Here is a 21,330-nt window from a genome sequence, read left to right as displayed (position 1 = left end):
TATCATTAATAAATTAAACTAAAAATGATCAAAATATTATATATTATCAATAGAAGAAGCTAAAAGTGACTCCTATTATATGTTATAAATTTAATAGATATAAACCCATATAAAATATTATATCCATATTCAATCCAATTATAAATACAAAAAAAAAATCAAATTCAGACCACCCTGAAAGCCGAAAAGTATAATCTGTTCATCTAAGTATCAGTTCACAAGTTTCTTTTTGCAATAGTTAGCAAGTAGGAATTTTGGATGATTAGATTACAGACAGCCGCAGTCCTGTATGGCTGCTAGACAGCAACATACATACAAAGGTCATATTTACAGGAAAGGCCGAGCCATATTTCAAATAAAACTATTTTACATAAACACTTCATATCTCTCTTCATCTTCAGGATTATAGAGGAAAACATAAAAAGCAACTAAAATGCACTTCTAATCAAAGGGATCAATCCGAGGATCGTGCTCACTCGCCATTGCCATCCCTGTACAAAGGCATGTAGGACACATGACCTGTAAATTTTCCATCATATCAAAGTAATCAGGAGGCATCCAAAGACTACTATAAGGAAAGGAAAACAAAAAGACTTAGCTCACAATGTGACAGCACAAAGGTGGATATACTGAATAAAAGACAAGGAGAATAGTAATGCAGCCATAATACTACTTTAGAAGAATCCTACTGGTCAACTGTGTAGGCAAAGCAAATTCTCTTGGTTTAAGGGAAGTTCGCATCAGTCAGTGTTGTTTTGAGGAACCACATGGGGTGAATGAATGTAAATTTGATGTTATTTCCTAAAATCGGGATTGGGCAATGTACGCTGACCCATCAGTCGTAATTGTAACTTATTTTATGTAATTTTAAACTTATAATAATTTTACTGTTACCCATAGAAAAAGGAGATCCAAACCCTTATGTTGAATTTATATATAGTCATTATTTTGGAATTTTAGTTAATTCTCTTGGTCAGTTTGTTGTTCTCTCTAATGCAGCAAGTATTTCTTTGTCTTCCTTCAAATTTCTTTGTTACTAAAATCTCTACTTAGCAACATTTTTATACAGTGCAGCCACCTGCATTTCATCTTTAATCCTTAATTTCCATTGTAATTTTCATCTTACATAATCTTTGCTCTTTGTTCTTTCTCTTCACATGCCTCTTTTTTGGCTGTTAACTTCTTTGGGGGAAAATTGGACTTTGTGTAGTATACAGAATCTTGTTGTACAGACACATGTTTTGATACCAATTAAAGCAAATTACCTTACCTTTTTTTCAAAAAACAAATTACAAGTAAAATACAAGAAAAACATTTCCAGCTTTCCTACCTTTCCTGAACCGGAACAGTTTGGACAGCGTTCAGTTCTAGGTGAAGGTAGAGGCTGATCCCTATTAACTGTTGCAACTGGCTCAATAAGAACAAGAGACCCTGTACTAGAACAGCGAGCACAAGCAAGATACCCTGCAACAAGTAAACCATTTATTAATAAAACTAAAAGAATAAATTAAGCTCTACTTCTCTCACAAAAAACTAATTACACAAAATGCAAAATTATGACTGGCCTGTTTGTTATTACTTCCACAACCACCTTGATTTTATGAATTCATTGGTGCCATTAACACCACCAGCCACCAAGGAAGAACAGGTATCCTAGGGAATAATGGATCTATGAAAATTGAAAAATTCCAATGGTAGTATGAGGAAGCTAAGTGCAGTTTGGAACATGAAATCAGACCATTATAGTAATGACAATTTTAGGTTTGAGGCCCATAAGGTTTCTCCGATTTGGGGTGAAAATCAAAAACTTCCTTATTCTAGAACCCTCCCCAACCAAATACAACATAAATGGATAGGTAAACTGAAGCATTTCTAAACATACAGGAACTGAACAAACAAAGCTATTAACTCTTGACCAAAGTTTGAAATCCAGTTGAAAATGAGTAGAAAATAATTTGTTCCCTTAAACGTATACCAGTTCCAAGGCAATATTTGCAACGTTTATGCTCCTGCTGTTTGACATTGTTTATTTCAACCACCATCAAAGCTGAGATAACTCCAACTGCTCCTCCAGAGAATGATGCCACTATAGGATCAACTTGACTGCATGTTTCAAACACAAAAGGTAGTAAACATGAAAGTACTTTTCTGTGATAAGCAATCCAACATAAAGTCGTTTTAGGCTTATTCAGCAGTTATTCCATGATCATAGTTAATTTTTTGCTCATAGATTCTGGATTTGTTTCAGGCTATGAGAGTGGTAAATGATGCATTTACATTGCATGAGGCCAGACAAGGAATATAAAATGAAATTATCATGCCAAAAGGTTCAGTAGAGAATTTGTCATGCAATAAGGGGACTAATAAGGGAGTAGCCAGAGCAACTAGGAAATAAAAACAGCATGTAGCATGGATAGACTGAGATATTAATTATACCTCAACTGCATTGGAAGATGCATGCTACGAATGAAATCTTCATATGATGTGCCACCAAGTCCCAGTCTGAGCTCCAGCTGAGATAAGTATTAATAGAATAGGAATAAAATAAGATGGTGTCCGTGTCTCCAAAAAATTCAGGACTAGTTGAATATAAAACATACTCTACAATCTAACAGTTTGATTCCCCGTATCTTTACAGGACAACCTTATAATTTTGTTCTTCTCTACAAATATCCATTAAGAGAAAAGTTAAAATACTTACATATCGTAAGAACTTCAAACCAAGCATAATTTTATAGGCATATAACAACATGAAACATGCAACTCAGAACTGCCCTCTACGTCCTAAAATCAGGACTAGTTCAATATATTGCCCAATCTCACAGTTTGATTCCTCATGTTTTCAAAGCAATCTCACAATTTCATTCTTGTCTACAGCTCCTATTCCTTTAGAGAAGTTAAAGAACTTCCTTATTATAAGAACTTTGAACTAATCATACTTCTATTGGTATCAAACATGGAAAAGCATGCAACTCAAAACTGTAATCTGCCATCCATCATCAGTGTATCACATATGCAGGAGAGAGCAACAAAAACATTCTAAAAGCATGACACCTGGTTTCTGTCAGTAGATCCTTCCCCTTACATGTGATCTGAATAGTACAACAAGGGAGGAATAAATTAAGGTGCACTATATTGTCAAATAAGTTTGGACCAGACGCAAACACGTCTTAAACTGACCAATTTTACTTTCTAGAGCAGTTCTATTTCTATCTGTAGCCTCTCAAGTATCTATACAAATAAAATGTAGTCAAGAATGAAACAAACAAAAAAAAACATTGATCATAACAGCAAAACATTTAGCATGAAGAATCATCTCAAGATCTCACTACTTGCATTCTTTTTACTATTAATTCTCTATTCTGCCATATGTAGGTTACAACTAACAATAAATTATTCACATGAAATGAATGATAAGAACACTAGTTTTACCTCTAAGAATATAACAACAATGATACAGTGAGAAATGATAAAGTTGCATTGAAAAAAAGAAGAAAATTTATAGAAATGTATAAATATAAAGATCAAAGCCAAGCTAGAAATAGAGAAAGAACTGAAGAACTTGAAAAGAAAGTAAAGAACAAAAGAAAGCTAAGAAGAACTCTAAATTGCTCTAGTGGTTCATAGTAGGAAACCTTACAGTAGGTGCTAGAAAGCCACCAAAAATGATAATCCCAGTAATAAGAGAGAAACAAGTAGCATAATATAGCTTGAGGTTTTCTGAGCTCTGCATATAAGATACCATTTAACAGTTATTTAGGGAAAAGACAATTGTTGATTTCACATAATGCAAAATAGGAAGAGTGGGTTAATCTGAAAGAAAAAAGGTCCTTTCCACTTAAAATTTACTAACCTAATAAAAATAATAAATTATACAAGGCTTACCAGGGGAGGCAAGAATGGAATGAACGATGGAAAATTAGGAAGTTCATTTTCATGTTCCTCCTTTAGAATTCCAAGTTCGGCACTTTTAATTCTCTGCTGTATCCTTAACCTACGAACCTAATAAAACATATGATGTAATAAGTATTAAGAATATGATGCAACAAAATGGAAAACAGAAGTCATCCCAAGCTAGATGCATTCATGACCATTTTGACATGGCAATTTGGGTCAAAGAGTTGTTAATATCTATCAATTCCATAGCCCAGAAAAGTGCCCATTCAGAGCTTTAGGTTTAGAAAGGATAGTTAGTTCTAGAAGTCAATCTCAAGCCAATATCTGTCTGCAGAAAAGTGGGTTGATCTAGATGCATTCAACCAAATGCAATACATTGATGAGGTTTCCTGCTACTGGTTCTGGTTGTTTTCTCGGACACAACATATTTGTTAAGCAAATTTGCCAAGTTATGCACAAAAAAGAGATCACCGAAGTCAATCTCAATCCAGTATCTGTCTGCAAGTTATTATGCATAGACATGGACACTGACACAGACACATATATGGGAAATAGGAATACGATTCTCCATTCCCAAGATTCCAAAACAGATATAGGTATGGGTATCCTATTTAATAGGTTTCTATCATGCCTCTATCTAGCTTGCCAAATTTAATTAAACTCCCAACATATACAGGTATTTTGTAAACATACCATTTTACATATTCCAAAAATATTAGATAATGTATACTCTAGAAGTGTCTATGCAGTTTCCAGTAAGGGTGCAACTTGGGTAGGGTTGGGTAGATAAGTTTTCAAGTTTTTAATGGAACTGAGCCCAATGTAGTTGAAACTTGAAATCCTTCAAAACAGGCAACACAACTTGCACCCCTAGTATCTAGTGTCATATCAGGTACATATTATGTCTGACAATGGTATGTTTGGCATGTAAATGTATCTGGGCATCATAGTGTCATAGTACAGATGAAGAAAATGGTCATAGACAAGAAGAGGTTCTATGGTTTATGTTTTGCAAATTACACAACTTTGACACTAATTAACAGGACTAGAGAGAATAAGTGCAGAACTAGAACTAGGGAATAATACTTTAGAATATATATAACGGTTTTTTATTAAACGGGGTTAAGTCAGGATGTGCAGGGATGCTATTTTAGAAAAGCTATGCATACCCCATGATAACCATTTCCATTATCTTGGCTAGTTTATCAACAAAGCAGTAGATGATTACGGGGATTTTGCCAAAGAATTAGAGCTGGACAGACAAAGTGGAGATGTGCCTCTAGAGTTTTCTGCAACCAAATTGTACTGACCAAGTTGGTTGTAAATTATTGCATCACCGTACATGCATATATCGTTTGACCCAGTGCCTTGATATTATAGTTAAATATCATCCAAGAAAATGTGCTACATTAGGTTGAATCTGAATACATGATAAATGAAGATCCAATTGCTTACATTCTTTACCAAAAAAGCCAAAGGGTTACCAGTCAACCTTGAATGCCTTATAATAAATAAATGGCAAAAGGAGTGATAATTGGACTCCTAATCAATTCTTTTACTCTATAAGGGGCAGCTAGATATTTTATCATCATTTATATGTCAAAAATTTTACAAGGCTTTTTTGACATGACAAATACTCTAGAAATTACATTCAAGGACAAAAAACACTGCTGTAAAAATATTTTTTCCACAGACAAAGCCCTTCTATCATAAATCTGATTTTTCAAACTTGATTTCTAGGTTGAATGACACTAGAACTCCATTCGGAGGCACAAAAATGGAAGAAAATAGAAGATTTTCAAGTGCAATTTTATGGTGTTTGGTTGTGCATAAAATGGCCATGGAAAAAAGATATTTTCCAGAACAAATATTAGTTGTGGAAAAATGGCATCCTTCTAATTTTCTGCAAGTCATTTACCAAACAGAGGGTTGTTCATTGTGATTCAAATCTAGCAACACCTATATATTTCTCAACCATTAACGTTTTTCTTCTTCCAAATTAAGTCAAACACCAGGAAAATTAGGAAAAGAGATATTTTCCTATTGGATATCATTTTCTGAGGAAATCATTTATTTTCCTTCATTTTGCATGAAACCAAATACAGCCTAGATGCATTACATGAAACTGCCCTTCTGACTTTATTTACCACCAAGTTACATTAGTTAAATTTAACTGATGATTTAAGGAAAGCAAATAATTTGTCCACCATCCATACCCATGCTGAAATGTTTTTCTTTTTCTGTGTAAGTATTATTCAACATACACCACAGAGACTTGGTTTCCAATCTTCCACTGGATACCATCCTGTGTCCGTGTGAATGTGAATTTGTATGTTTGTTTCTGCATGTGTACCTATGCAGATGCATAACTTCATATGCACCAAATATATACTGGGAACCAAGAGTTTAACCTACTTCTTAGACACAAAATTTAACATATTACTATTATTCCTCAACGAACCAACATATATCTTACTAATTAATACTCTCTGAGCGAAGGCTGGATATCATAACAATTGTCTGAACTTCTTAAGACAAATTATTGCATACTGAAGAGCACCTCCTCCATGTGAAGGAATATTTTGTTTCGACGGCTTCGAATATTGTCCTGAATTTCTTGCACTTCCATATTAGCAAGGTCTTGCACTGTTTCAGGTCCCTCTATGATGCAAAAGCTGTATTTTAGAAGCACATGACACAACAAAATTAAGTCGGGCAATTTTCAAGTTCCAAATTTAACTAATATATAAGCACATAGAATATATTATAATTAAGAAGTCGTCAATGATCTAAAATTCAAGTAATAGCCACCACCACTATTCTGATACAAGAATCAGAGTTCTGCTTTTCTTTTTTCTTTTTCAAATAAAGATCTAAATGAAGTTCCAATAGAAAGAGAAAACTAGAAGCATCATGATTCTAGATTATATGGAGTCGTAACGGACAGGCTAAAAATAAAGGCACATATTTACTCAAAATTCATACTTGTTTCTTTATAGCCATATCTGCTCCTAATGAAAAGATTCATGAATATCTGGAAGTATTTCCAAACACCTTGTCAAGAATTCCAGAAAGTAGAAGTCTTATCCCATTACAAAGACCATATGTGTTCCTAAGGCTCAGTTTATGTGCAGTGCAAATATAAGATTTAGAAACACTGTACATATTTGTATTTGTACTCTTGTCCCGGTAATTAACTAGTATATGACTTCCCGTATTAGCTATTTTGCAACCTCATTACATTCCCTCATTTCAAAAACAAAAAAAAAAAAAAGAAAAAAGCTTTTTTATCAGTATGCACTGATTTATATTCTCTCAACATATACAATATCCTCCAGCTCACCTACTGAAAACCAAATGCAATAGAGATGTAAGAGGAGAATGACAAGAATCCTAGATGTAAATAGTTATTTCAAGCACTAATCTTCCTAAATTTTCTAATTATTTCTTTTTAATAAATTGAGGATGCTAATCATGCTATACCATCATATATCAACAACGTTGCCCCCCTTTGGTTCAGATATAGTATAATTGAAGGTATAATCTAATTGAGATTCCGAAAGTGAGTAAGTCCGAAGTTGGACGTCACAGATTAATAGAAAAAACAAGCAAGCAGAACTTCATGGGAAAAAGAAGGTAGACGCTGAAAACGCAGGAGATTAGGTCCATATCCAGCCCACCCCTCCCAGACCCAAATTGCCGGGACCAGCATTGGGTAATGGCCTTTTTTATTATGATCAAGGAAGGTTAACAAGAAAATAACCAAATCAGAATAAAATTAACACTGCGTTGAAAAGAAGAAAAACCTCATCGATGATCGAACCACCGAAGACGCTTACTGCCAAAACAAGGAACAAAATTAAATAGAACGAGAAAGTTTACCCAGCAGCAGCAGCAGCACCATTTTTGTCTGCAGAATTGGCATCGATAGACGTGGCGAAGGAGGAGGATTCAGGTTGAGACGCCAACGATCTCCATTCGATGCCGGATTTAAGTTTTCCAGGAAAGAATCTGGAGCTGGAAAAAGGTGAATTATAAGGAAACAAAGCGTTCAAAGGAGTCGAAAGTGCCAGAATTCGCCCGGTACAGAGCATGTTTCCGCTATGATGTTTTGCAGATAAAAAGATGCAGACTCTGATTACCATTTGGTTCTGATCAGACGATGCAAGATTGAATTGTGGTGAAAGGTATGGTGTAGAAAAGGATTATGATTAAGGAAGAGTTGGTGGTGGGCCCCAAGAGAGAAAAAAGGAATAAATTAATTGAGGTGGGCCCTATCATCTATGATCTACCATGTGTACCATCTTGAATTGGCAATTAATGAGTGTTATGTGTGGTGTATGGCAGTGCTGATCCCAATTTGTTTGTTCATCCAACGAAGGGGACGCCCAACACTTCATCAAGCTTTTCAAACCACACGTCTACCTTATTTTTGTCGTTATTTTTTCATTTTTTCATCTTTAATTTTGGGTAAATGATAGGGTAAAACCGCTGCACCATACCGCCTACGTCATATTGCCAGACCTCAATTAAATTTGTTTATATTGGATTCAAATTAAATTCAGATTGTAATTTGATATGGAATGGTATAAATAAATTAAATTAAAGCTGATTTAAATTGTATATATTGTTGTTAACAAAAGAAAAGTAGAAAATTCTTCACTTTACCCCACTTTATAAATTTTAATCTTTTTTCTTGATTTTATTTTCCAAAAGCTCCACTTATGATACAATAACCTCATAAAAAATTGTGAGGAAGGAGAATTTAAAAATTCCCTGGAAAATTATATATTGCTTATAAGCTGGACAAAAAAAATGATTTTGTTATTGTGTTTCATGAATAAAATGATTTGAAAATTAATTATGTGAAACTTGAACTTATGACAATTTTACTAAAAACATAACATTCATACCAACTTTATTAATAGATTTAAGAAGAAATTCCATGGTGCATGTCATGAGTGGATTACACTATTTTAATTGATGAAACTAATGAATGATTAAATGCAAAATTATAACTTATGGATGAATGCCTTAAAAACCAAAGGTTTTAAAATTAATAGGACTAAAACAAAATATATGGCATGTAAACTCAATAATAATAGGAGTGTAAATCAAGATACATTTTGGATTAGAGACTAAGAAATAATTTAATGTGACTATTTTCGATACCTTGGTTCAATAAATCATAACAAGGGAGAGATTAAGGAAGATGTCACCCAAAAAATTAGAATAGGATGAGCAAAATGGAGGGGGGCATATGGACTTTTATGTGATAGGCATATACCACTTACATTAAAAGGAAAATCTTATAACACAATTATGAGGCCAGCCATAGTGTTGGCCAGTCAAGAAACAATATATCCAAAAAAATTAATGTGGCAAAATTGTGAATGCTAAGATGGATGGGTGGAAAAAACCTGGAAAGGATATGATTAAGAATGAAGTTATCTGTAGAAACCTAGGAGTAGGTTTAAGTATGCACTAGAAGACCATCAATTGCACAGGTCAGAAGAAATGGTTTGTTTCACATTAAAGGGGATAGAAGAACACATAGTAGACCATAAAGAATACAAGTAGAAATAGTAAAAAATGATTTAAGCACTAATAATTTAACAAGTGGATATGGCGTTGAAAAGAACAGATTGGTGAAACAATATTCATGTAGCCGACTCCATATAATTGGAATAAGGATGGATGATGATGATTTTTCAAGTATAAATTTGCCTGTGTATTTAAATCTAATTATATCAAATTTAACTGAGTGGATTCTCATTTGATCCAATTATAAATGATGAATTTAGATCACCCTTGATAGGATTGAATTTGAATTCAAATTCAAATTAGGACAATGGAATACTATTTGCAGCCTTAGTAAACTTACCCCCTCTAGCCTCATTCGAGGTTATTTATTCAGGTAAGTATTTCCCAAGAACACTTTCTCGGGTAAATGCATTTGTCGATATTCTTTTAATCATGAAATTTATTTTGATAAATAAGGCATTTTACCAATTTTATCCATATATATTATATTCTTATAAGGGCAGTTTTGTCCATTGATATTTTTGACATTTTTCCCTCCTAAATAATTGTAATGCCACCCCGCTGGCTAAAAGGGGTTGGCTTTAAGATATAACAACATTACTTAGAAAGACTTTCTTTTCATTGTATAAAAACCAAAAAAAAAAAAATCATATGTCCAAATTGACTCGGGAGTCACATGCAAATGACTAAATGAAGACCATATATAATGTTTTCAGAGAGTTCACATCTCAGCCCCACAAAGGGCCTCCCTACTACGTCCCACATCACATCCCTCCCACGTATTCTGAATACCTCTCGGTGATAATACCAAAACTAATAATGTCATCATCAAGAGATGTTCCCAATACACAGCGGAGATGTACCGTGGAACGTTGTGAGGCGGAGATATGATCTCATTTTCAGGACATATTAAATGGTAAATATTAATAAAATTGGTTTTATATTTAGCCAATGTTACTAAAATTTGACGTCTACTTCTGATTGTATGGATTGGCACCTCCAGCTTTCAGGTGAGACCGGTTTTGTGGTGGTGGGGACCGTAGTCTAGATATATTACCATTTATTACCAGAAAGAAAATTATAAAGATAATGTGATAGGGATTTTCTGGATAAGAAATTAAAGAATAGAAAGGGACATTGGGTATTGGCAAGGTTTTTAAAATTGAACCCGACAATAAACCATTTAGGGTCCGGTTTCTGGGTCAAATGGTTTGATTGTTCGAACTCAATGGATGGTCCATTTTGATAAAAGAAATAAAAAAAATAATATAAATAAATGAATAATGGCCAAAACCATTGGACAGTTTGAACACCCAGGTCAGCGATTTGTTGACCAAATCAATGGTTTTTTGCCAAAAAAACGGTTCTGGAGTAAAACAGAACTAGTCAGGTGACTGGTTCCCAGTTTTTCTGGTCTAACCATTCGGTTCGGTCCAGTTTTGAAAACCATAGGTACTAGTGCATATCCATGCGACTGAAATTCATTTTTCTCACCTTTTTTTTTTCATTTTTAAGCATTAGAAAGATGAGATCTATCATCGGTTGAAAATTTTTAATATTGATGTGATATAGATATATTTTTATCCTTGCCTCTCACTCCCTCTATTCTTAACCCTCAACATTCATTCCTTTTCATTACCCCCACTTTGGTTGGTAAGGGGCTTATTTTTAAGTTTCCACTCTTCTATTTAGATGTGGAAATGATGGATCATTTGAGTGTGATTAAAACTTGTATGAGAATCTATATCTATTGGATTAGAATTTTTATCTTGTTTATAGGGCCAACGTTTTAAAGGTAGGTCCAATGTTCTCAGACTTCTCGTGTGGAAGATAAGTAGAAAAGTGGAAAATAAGTTTGGCTTTTAAAAAGCTTTGATGAGTAAGCTAATAAACCAAGGCTCATGTCCTGTGAGAGAATTGAAGCTATGGTTGATTTACTTTGTTGAGTTGCTTTGGAGAAGCCACTAAATGACAGGGAGATGAGGGTCAGTCAAAATTTGTCATGTATTGTGGGCTGATAGCTGCGAATGAGGTGAGAAAATTTCCTTCTTCTATCTTTTATATCTTTCCCTTTACTGCAGTCCATACATCTCTGCCCTGCAAGGGGTGGCCCCACAGCTCATGCATTTTCGCCTTGTATTGGGAATATCTCCCAATGATATTATCAGAATTGATGATGTCATTACCAAGAAATGTTTTCAATGCATGGGGGAGATGGGCTATGAGGCATTGTGGGGCGGAGCCTAGGGGTTGAATAAGATTTTAAGGAGGTTGTGAGTTTGTTGATAGCTGAAAGTCTGGAAGGACAGACCATTAAATCCTTAAAAATTCTATATCTAAATATTTTAACTAAAATATAAGTCTTTCAGCTAATCATAACCCGTTATCAGATGTTCCCCAAGCTCAAGTAAACTATTTGCCTAGAAATGCTACTAGGTCATGGTCTCATGGGTCAAATGGTCCAGTTAATTTGGATTCATTTAATGACCCACGACATGCTCTATCATCACCTAAGCCTTGTGCCCATGTCCCAACTATTCACATTTTGCCATTCTATTTTGTTTCGGTGCCACGTGAATTGTTAAAATTTGAGCCTTTAATCAACATCACTCCCAATCCTGCGGTGGAGATGTAGGACCAAAATTGTGTATTTGCATAATGACCAATGGAATGAACCTCAATTTGACTTCGCCCTAAATTGGGGGTCCAACCAAGAAATACAATCAAATGAATTCGGATTGATACAACCCCACTATTCAGCGGGCTAGTAATAGATACATGGGCTTCATTATAAAAGATGCAGGCTCATGTATTTAATACTGGCGTGAAACCTTATCATTGCTCTAATCAAATACCCTCCTAACATGATCAGACACAATACTATAAAATTGGGATCTGATATATATGAAATGTGTGGTTTCAAATGATATTGGGAGGGTATTGAAATGTATTTTATTGGTTGGTGATTCAACCTCCTTTTCTTGTTTCCCTATTAATATTAGGACACAACACAATGAAACTGGGACCCACCATGTATGAGATGTGTGGTGTCAAATCATTTTGAGAGGGTATTGGAACAGGTTGGGTATCCCACCTCCACGGATGGGGATTAATAGGGATCCCCAACTTGGGTCGGGGGTGCGGAATGAAGTCCCTGCCCGCCCATTCTCATTAAATATATTATTGTATATACATATGATATTATTCATATTATATATCAAAATATATTTAGAATATTATTTATATTTTAAAATGTTCTTTTATTTTAAATAAATTTATTTTTTTGAATATCGTTAATTAATAAAATCACAGAAATTTTTGTCCCTGTGGGAACCATCTCCATTGGGGATTTAGATGGGAATCGGAATTGAGGATGGGGATTAATTTCAAAACTAGCAGGGACTCGTGCAATGCATGGGAAAATTTGATAGATTTAATAAATTTGTTTTTCATTTAATGTTGATTTATAAAAATTAATTATTGTTAACTGAATATGAACAAATATTTTTTTAATAAATTTAGTTTTATTAATAATTTGTTGTAATTTTAATAATTTTTATTCTTTTTATTATTTAAATGATTTTTTTATTAATTTTAGATAAATAAAAATAATTATAAAAACTTACATTTTTATTAATTCCATTAATAGTTAACAATTATATAGGAATGACAACGGGGTGGGTTCAGGGCAAGGCACCCCATCCCTTTCCTTGCCCCATAGTTAAGACACTCTACCCCATCCCCACCCTGTCCCCAATGTCACGTCACGCGGGTTCAGGGCAAGGTAACCACTCCTCAATGTCGAGCGAGTTTAGGGGCAAGGCACCCCACTCCTCATCAAGGATGGAGAATCTTTGAATTTCCCCGCCCCGTCCCTAATATTGGGCATGTTCAAGTAGATATCTTTTAATTTCAAAAATGTAGTTTATGAAAATTTTTGAAAAATATATTACATTTGTGTAACTATGGGGATTTATTGAATTTTTTTTAAATTGTTATTAAATATATTTTTTATTTGGTAGTTTACTAACAAAATTACACTAATTTATCTTTTATTTTTCAATATAAATTAATTAATAATTTCATTTTCTAACATTATAGTATTTTGTTCCCCCATTTGTATTTGGTTATTAATTACAATAATAACAATAACTAAAATTTTATACTTTTTGATAATATATATATATATATATATATCTCCTTGCTTCAAACCCCCTTCCTAATTTTCTATTTTTTTTAATTCCACATAATTACCCATTAAACCAATAAGGAAATCACATATCCTTAACTATTTCTAACAACCATAAAGAAAGGAGCCCGAACCTCCTGCCCACGTTTATCGCAGCCACACATGGAGAACATCTCATCCTCTGCATAGCATTATGCAGGGGGGGATGTTCCCAATTCACGGGGGGTGGTGTATTGTGGGTAGGCGTGGGTAGGGTTCTCATGGGCAAGAAATCCAGAGTCTAAAGAAAGAGGGATTTGCTTTTCTAATGTTTAGCCAAGTGGCACCACTTTTCCCCACTTCCTCCTAATTTGTCTCTAATTAGAGGGATTTGCTTTTCTAAATTCCTCCTAAATTGTCCATAATATGAATATTATTAAATCTATTGATTTTTTGTGTTTTGAATAGATATTTTAAATATGTATATAATTTCATTATAACATTTAAATAGTTCTGAATTTTTTTTAATTAATACTTTCTTTAGATAGATATAGATAAAAAGTGAGGGAGTGGATAAATAGAAATTAGAGATAGTTTAGGAGAGAAACTCTCTACTAAATTAGAGATAATTTAAGAGATAAATGGGAGTTAGAGATAATTTATGAGATAAATAGGAATTACAGACAATTTAGGAGGAAGTGGGGCGAAAGTGGTGCCACTTGGCTAAACATTAGAAAAGGAAATCTCTCTTTCTTTATGGTTGTTAGAAATAATTAAGCATATGTGATTTCCTTATTGGTTTAATGGGTAATTATGTGGAATTAAAAAAAATAAAAAGTTCAAAAAAACAGAAAATTAGGAAGGGGGGTTTGAAGCAAGGAGAGGGTTGCTGACTATATAAATATAGATTATCAAAAAGTATAAAATTTTAGTTATTGTTATTATTATAATTAATAACCAAATACAAATGGGGAACAAAATACTATAATGTTAGAAAATGAAATTATTAATTAATTTATATTGAAAAACAAAAGATAAATTAGTGTAATTTTGTTAGTAAACTACCAAATAAAAAATATATTTAATAACACTTGAAAAAATCAATAAATCCCCATAGTTACACAAATGTAATAAAATTTTCAAAAATTTTCATAAAACTATATTTTTGAAATTAAAAGATATAAAGTATTTAAAATGCATTAAATAATTATTGAAAATTATTAGAATATTTTGGAAATCTTAGGAAAATTTATTACATTTTATGGATTTTGGAAAACCACTGACCTGGGCAGTCGAACAGTCAACCCGATCAATAGTTTTTGGCCTTTTTTAGTTTTTCTAATTTTTTAATTTTTTTGTTAGATCAGGTCATCCGTTTGGACTGAACAGTCAACCCATTTGACCCCATAATGGTTCCCTATCTAGTCCAATTTTAAAAACCTTGGATGAGGAGTGGGTGCCTTGCCTTGAGCTTGGCTTGGTGTGCGGCATGGCCTGGCCCAAGGCCGGGCCCATGGACCAGCCTAACCCACGGCATGGTACGGGCCCGTGCAGGCTCGAGTCATGGGCTATGCCAAACCGACCCCCCAAATTATCCTAGAGGAGGGAGACATGGCCTAGGACACCTCGTGGGACAGCACGGCACGACTCACATTGCCACATGTAGGTCATGCCGTGCCGACCCACCATGACCCAATTTACACTTCTACTTAAACCCGCCCAATATTGGGGACGGGGTAGGGAAATTCAAGGATTTTCCATCCTTGATGAGGAGTGGGGTGCTTTGCCCCTGAACTCGCCCGACATTGAGGAGCAGTTACCTTACCTTGAACCCACGTGACGTGACACTAGGGACGGGGTGGGGATAGGGTATAGTGCCTTAACTATGGGGCAGGGAAAGGGATGGGGTGCCCTGCCCTGAACCCACCCTGTTGCCATTCCTACATAATTGTTAATTAGTAGTGGAATTAATAAAAATGTTAGCTTTTATAATTGTTTTTAGTTATTTAAAATTAATCAAAATTTCACTTAAAATAATAAAAAGAATAAAAATTATTAAAATTACAACAAATTATTAATAAAACTAAATTTATTAAAAAATATTTATCCATACTCAATTAACAATAATTATTTTTTATAAATCAACATTAAATGAAAAATAAAATTATTAAATCTTTCAGATTTTCCCGTGTATCACACGAGTCTCTACTAGTTGTTAAATATAAATATCAATTTTATAGGAATTAGTTAAAGAGTTTTCATTTTCTATAAAATGTTGTTAATGAGTTAATTAATAACAATATTTATTAGTTTTTGGTAATTTACTAACTATATTAAAATATATTAGAATATTTAACTATATATTAATTAATATGAGTATTTTAAATAGGGAGGGTGGATATAGATTGGGGGGGGGTGTACTTTAGGAATTGATTAGGGAGTGGGGCAACATGATACTTTCCTATTGGTTTAAATGAGATACCTTAGGAGAGAGATTATATGAATATTTTTAGGTGGTTGGGTGACATGGTGACAGGGACCCGTGCTTTGTTAAGCAAAAGTTAAACAATAAACCCAAATTGATACAACCCGAGTTGGTGGGTTTTCACTAATGGTCAATTGGTTTCGAGTGACAAACTACGGACTTTACCAAATCAATTTGGTTGGTGAAACAGCACACAACTGAACTGAACTAATGATTGAACGCTCCTAATTTCAACTAAATTTATAGTCCAATCTCTAATAAATAACAATAGCTTAATCTCCAATAAATTTTGAAAATTTATAGCAAACATACACAATCATTGAAAATAAGTTTATAATAAAAATACAATAATTAAAAAACATAATAAATAATGAAAATATAGTAAATTAGCCAATAAATAGTGTAATCTTAAATAATAGTTTAATCTCTAATAAGTATTAATCTATAAATTATAAAAAATATATATAATTACAAAAATTAAATTATTGATAATTTTCTATTAAATAACAAAAAAATACATTTATAAATAATTATTGAAAGAATATTTATAAAAAACAATAAATAATTACTGAAAATAAAATAAATATTAATTATAGTATATATAAATATATAATGAATATACACTATTATTGTATAATTATTACTAATAAAGATAATTTTGTTGATAACTATTTTCTATAATTATTAATTGATATAAGTGAAATTAGTTATTTACAATATTATTTAGTTATTGAAATAATATTGTTATTTAAAATCTTAAAATATTAATTATTTATTGAATCTAATAATCCATAAAATTATAATTGTACTATTATTACATAATTCGTTATTAATTTTGTAAAATATTAAATTATTATTAATATGAATATTATGAATTCTATTACAATTATTTTTCTACTTTTAAGATTTTTTTAATTTATTACATAATTTCTTTATTTTAACTATTTAAGTTTTTTTTCATATTAAATATATTGTTATTTAAATATTTAAATAACATGTAAAATATTTAAAAATTTTATTTATTTTAATGTTATTACATAATATTAAATATTTTGTTATATTATATAGCTATTTTAATGTTATTACATAATTTCATGGTGAATTTTATAAAAATATTGATTTGTTAATAATATGAATATTATTAAATCTATTGATTTTTTGTATTTTGAATAGATATTTTAAATATGTATATAATTTCGTTATAACATTTAACTAGTTATGATTTTTTTTAATTAAAGCTTTCTTTAGATAGATATAGATAAAAAGTGGGGGAGTGGATAAATAGAAATTAGAGATAGTTTAGTAGAGAATCTCTCTACTAAATTAGAGATAATTTAAGAGATAAATAGGAGTTAGAGATAATTTATGAGATAAATAGGAATTAGAGACAATTTAAGAGGAAGGGGGGAAAGTGGTGCCACTTGGCTAAACATTAGAAAAGCAAATCCCTCTTTCTTTATGGTTGTTAGAAATAGTTAAACATATTTGATTTCCTTATTGGTTTAATGGGTAATTATGTGGAATTAACAAAAATAAAAAATTCAAAAAACAGAAAATTAGGAAGGGGGATTTGAAGCAAGGATAGTGGTGCCACTTGGCTAAACATTAGAAAAGCAAATCCCTCTTTCTTTATGGTTGTTAGAAATAGTTAAGCATATTTGATTTCCTTATTGGTTTAATGGGTAATTATGTGGAATTAAAAAAAATAAAAAAATTCAAAAAACAGAAAATTAGGAAGGGGGGTTTGAAGCAAGGAAAGGGCATATATATATATATATATATAAGATTGGGGTTAGGGATGGAGAATATGACCCCGTCCCATTGCCATTATTAAACGTGAATTGTCCTTACATGACATGACAGCATGTTAGTGCTACAAAGGGTTGGGTCTGGTCCATGTGAATGTAGACCCGGGTCCAACCGATTGGTAAAACTCATAACCAAACCAAATCAGACCTAACTATTAGGTCTGACCTAATCCATTAATACCTAGATCTAAGGATGCCAATGGGTTAGGATCGGTATGGGTTTTGTGCAACCTGAAACTGACATACAACCATACCAACTCGATCGAAGATTACCTGATTAAATAGAAAGGAGCTATTGGAACCCATCTGATCAGGTGGGCTTCATTTACCTCAACTTGATAAATTGACTCGATGGTCAGTGCGGGTTGGGGTGGATTCGAGCTGAGCTGAGCTGAATACTTAACTATTTGAGCTTGGTTTGCAGGAATAGTATTAGGTTCAAGCTCGATTCGAGCTAGAGACTTGAGCTCAAGTTCAATTTGGTTCATAGCTCGCAAGTTTGAGCTCGACTATAAGTCAAGTTTTTTTGAAAAATAAAAATTATATGTATATATATTTTTATTTTTTAGACAAAAAATTAAGAATTTTAAAAATTATTTATTATTATACATAATAACAAAAATATTATTATTATATATATAATAAAATTATATATTATATATTTATATATACGTATGTATGTATAATAAAAATTATTTATTTATACTAGGCTAAAAAACCTCACAACCCGAGCTTTATTAGGCTCAAATTCAACTCAAATCTTAGTTTAAACCGAGCCAAACCGAGCTTTTCACGAGCCAAACTTGATTAGATCGTGAAAGGCTCGACTCGTGGCCACCCTAAGTGTAGGTTTATCACTTAACCCAAACCAACCCAATTTTATTTGACAGTTATGCTTCTAACATGTAATTTTGACGGAATAAACCTTCTTATTTGTTAAAGTTACACATGATAAATTCAGATCTACCTCAAAATGGTTCCAACATGATCTTCATCCGCACATCTTATCATGAGATTGAAAGCCATCACATATGCAATGTGTGGACAGATATTTATGTTGCAACTTGTTGGCAAAGTTTTTTATTGTGAAGAGATCCAACCCTTGGGATTTTGGGAGATCGGCTTTGATCAAGGTGGATCGACTTCATTCAGTGCAAAACTCATTCTAACAACTTTGCATCAGGAACATCTCCGTACTTCTGTGTTTTATTTTATGGAAGATATTCCCAATGCAAGGCTATAGAAGTTGTTGAAACAGGCCTTGCATTGGCTGAATCCGAATCTCGATCAGGGCAAGCCCATGCTTACATCGTCACAACATCCCAAGGTTCAAAATATTGGCATGTATTGTTCCGATACCTCTTCGATATGCCCCTACAGTAGGTGTATCAAGGGTTTGACTGGTCCAGGGGATGGAGGAGACCTAAACTGGCCCCCTAAATTGGTTGCAAAAAAAAAAAAACATATAAAAAAGGGTATCAATTTGTGACATATCGGGCATATCAATATTTTGAACCTTGCAACATCCTATTGCAACATTGCATCGCATTAGGAATATCTCCCTATAAAAGAACGAGGTTTTTATAGTTCAGTCCACCCCTAGTGTGGAGCTAGGATTTGTAGGGGTGGACTGAATCCTGCACGTGAATTGATGCCAAGTTCATGAGCAAAATGCGGTTTATAAGGGGGACTACTAGTAAACTAGGAGGGGTTGCAATTTAAATTTCTGAAGTGGATTGCAATCCACTTATCCCAAAACAACTCACATGAGTAGGAAGATATTTCCAATGCAAGGCTGTAAAGACTGTTCGAACGGGCGTTGCCATGACGGACAATTCATGCTATGCGCACCATTTGCGCAGCACGAGGACGCACCACGTGTATTTTGATTCGTGCATTGTCTTAATACATGCAAAATGAATTAACGGAGTCTATTCTTTATGCAGTTAACTTCATAGACTTTTCGTTCATTCTATCCTACTTCCCGCTCGAGACTCATCGGACTCTGCCCTCACTGGTCACTCTCACTCTCTCTCCCAACCAGCGGCGACCAACAGTCATCACCGTCAACGAAAAACCTTAAGTATTTTTGGACTCTGTCCTGATAGAAGCTGGACTATTATCACCGATGACTGATAGAAGCTAGACTCCTCTTAACGGTAATCAGAGTTAAGATTCGCCTACCCTTGCTGAACAAGCAAGAATGGAGGATTCTATGGAGAAAGAAATGTAGATTGTAGAGTAGAAAACCTTGTATTTTGTATACTTTACATATTTTTGTTTGTACTCTTTCCGCCAAAACCCCTTTCCTTGGCTTCATGGTATATATAGCGTGCCTAGACTGAAGCCGAACTCCTCTCCTTCTTCCTCATCTTCTCCTGAGAATCCCAACCATCTCTCTTCTTGTATATTTGTCTCTCTCTCTCTCTCTCATCTTTGTTTCTCAACCAAAAATGTTGAACCCAGACACCAGGCCCTACAAGCTGGAAAGCCCATCTCTTCCTCTGTTCTATCCACCAGCTCCACCACCACCAAAGATGGCACCGGTGGTTCCAACTCCTCCACCGCAGCTACCACTGTTTGGAGCCTTTGGGCCTCTATTTTATCATCCATTTTACCCAGTTCCATGTCATCAGTACCGACGACCATGTAGTGTTTACTACTGTCCTCCACTTCCACTGTTGCCACGACTGGCACTGCATTTTCCTACTTACGCAAGTTGCACCATTGCTGCAGAGAACCAGATTAAGAGCATGGAGGTGAAAAGTGGCAGTATTTTAAGAAGGTTTTTTCCAGCGAGATTTAAGTGGTCATACAGATGGCCCTTCTGGTGGGGTTTTCGAGAGAAGAGTAGTTGTAGGTCACCAACTGTTAACTACTTTTTAAACAGTCACAATATTTGAAATTGTGACTGTTCAAGGTGCCTTCTCTAAATCAGCACCTACCTTTTATTCATACTTCTTCACAAATTATTTAAGGAGAATGAATCAGACTCCAAAATACACAATTTCGAAATTCGCTCTCTTTCTCTTTCAATCTGGTCTGCTACAGTCTCACAGAAGGTTTCTTTGGAGACTCTTCAACTTTGCTGATCGCAGATTATCGCCCAAGGCTCTGTTGTATCCTGGGAACAAATTTGCCCATAACCCAACAGCAAAGTCAGTAAATTAAGTGGGGGAAAATAATGCTCTAAAGATAGTGTCTTCAGACGCGCCTCAGAGCTTCTCCTCTAAAGTTACAATGACCCCATCTTCTCCAACAATTTTTGAACGTTATTCTGCAATGGAGGTGGAAGCAAGCATAACTTCGATCAAGATGATGAACCAAGATCTTGTTCGACTAGACCAGTTCGATAGAGCAAATTTCAGCCGATGGCAAGATAAGATGATCTTCTTTCTGACCACATTGAAGCTATACTATCTATTGGA

The 21,330-nt window shown here is 33.7% G+C and overlaps 1 protein-coding gene across 1 annotated transcript; it reads right to left on the bottom strand.

Annotated features, from left to right (window-relative positions):
• Positions 1–175: 175 nt before the first annotated feature.
• On the bottom strand, positions 176–8,032 carry LOC148880582 (protein ORANGE-GREEN, chloroplastic-like). The gene is made up of 8 exons (XM_088962539.1): positions 7,780–8,032; positions 6,458–6,572; positions 3,886–4,002; positions 3,641–3,727; positions 2,437–2,513; positions 1,976–2,103; positions 1,331–1,464; positions 176–519 (listed from the first exon to the last, which is right to left on the bottom strand). The coding sequence occupies exons 1-8, from the start codon at positions 7,989–7,991 to the stop codon at positions 442–444; spliced, it is 948 nt and encodes a 315-aa protein (XP_088818665.1). The 5' UTR covers positions 7,992–8,032; the 3' UTR covers positions 176–441.
• Positions 8,033–21,330: the final 13,298 nt, after the last annotated feature.

Source organism: Nelumbo lutea, chromosome 1 (assembly GCF_056320005.1).
Source record: "Nelumbo lutea isolate HS-2025 chromosome 1, American lotus-T2T, whole genome shotgun sequence".
NCBI classification, from domain to species: domain Eukaryota; kingdom Viridiplantae; phylum Streptophyta; class Magnoliopsida; order Proteales; family Nelumbonaceae; genus Nelumbo; species Nelumbo lutea.
Note: the sequence above shows the minus strand (reverse complement) of the source record. Positions and strands in the feature narration are given on the sequence as shown.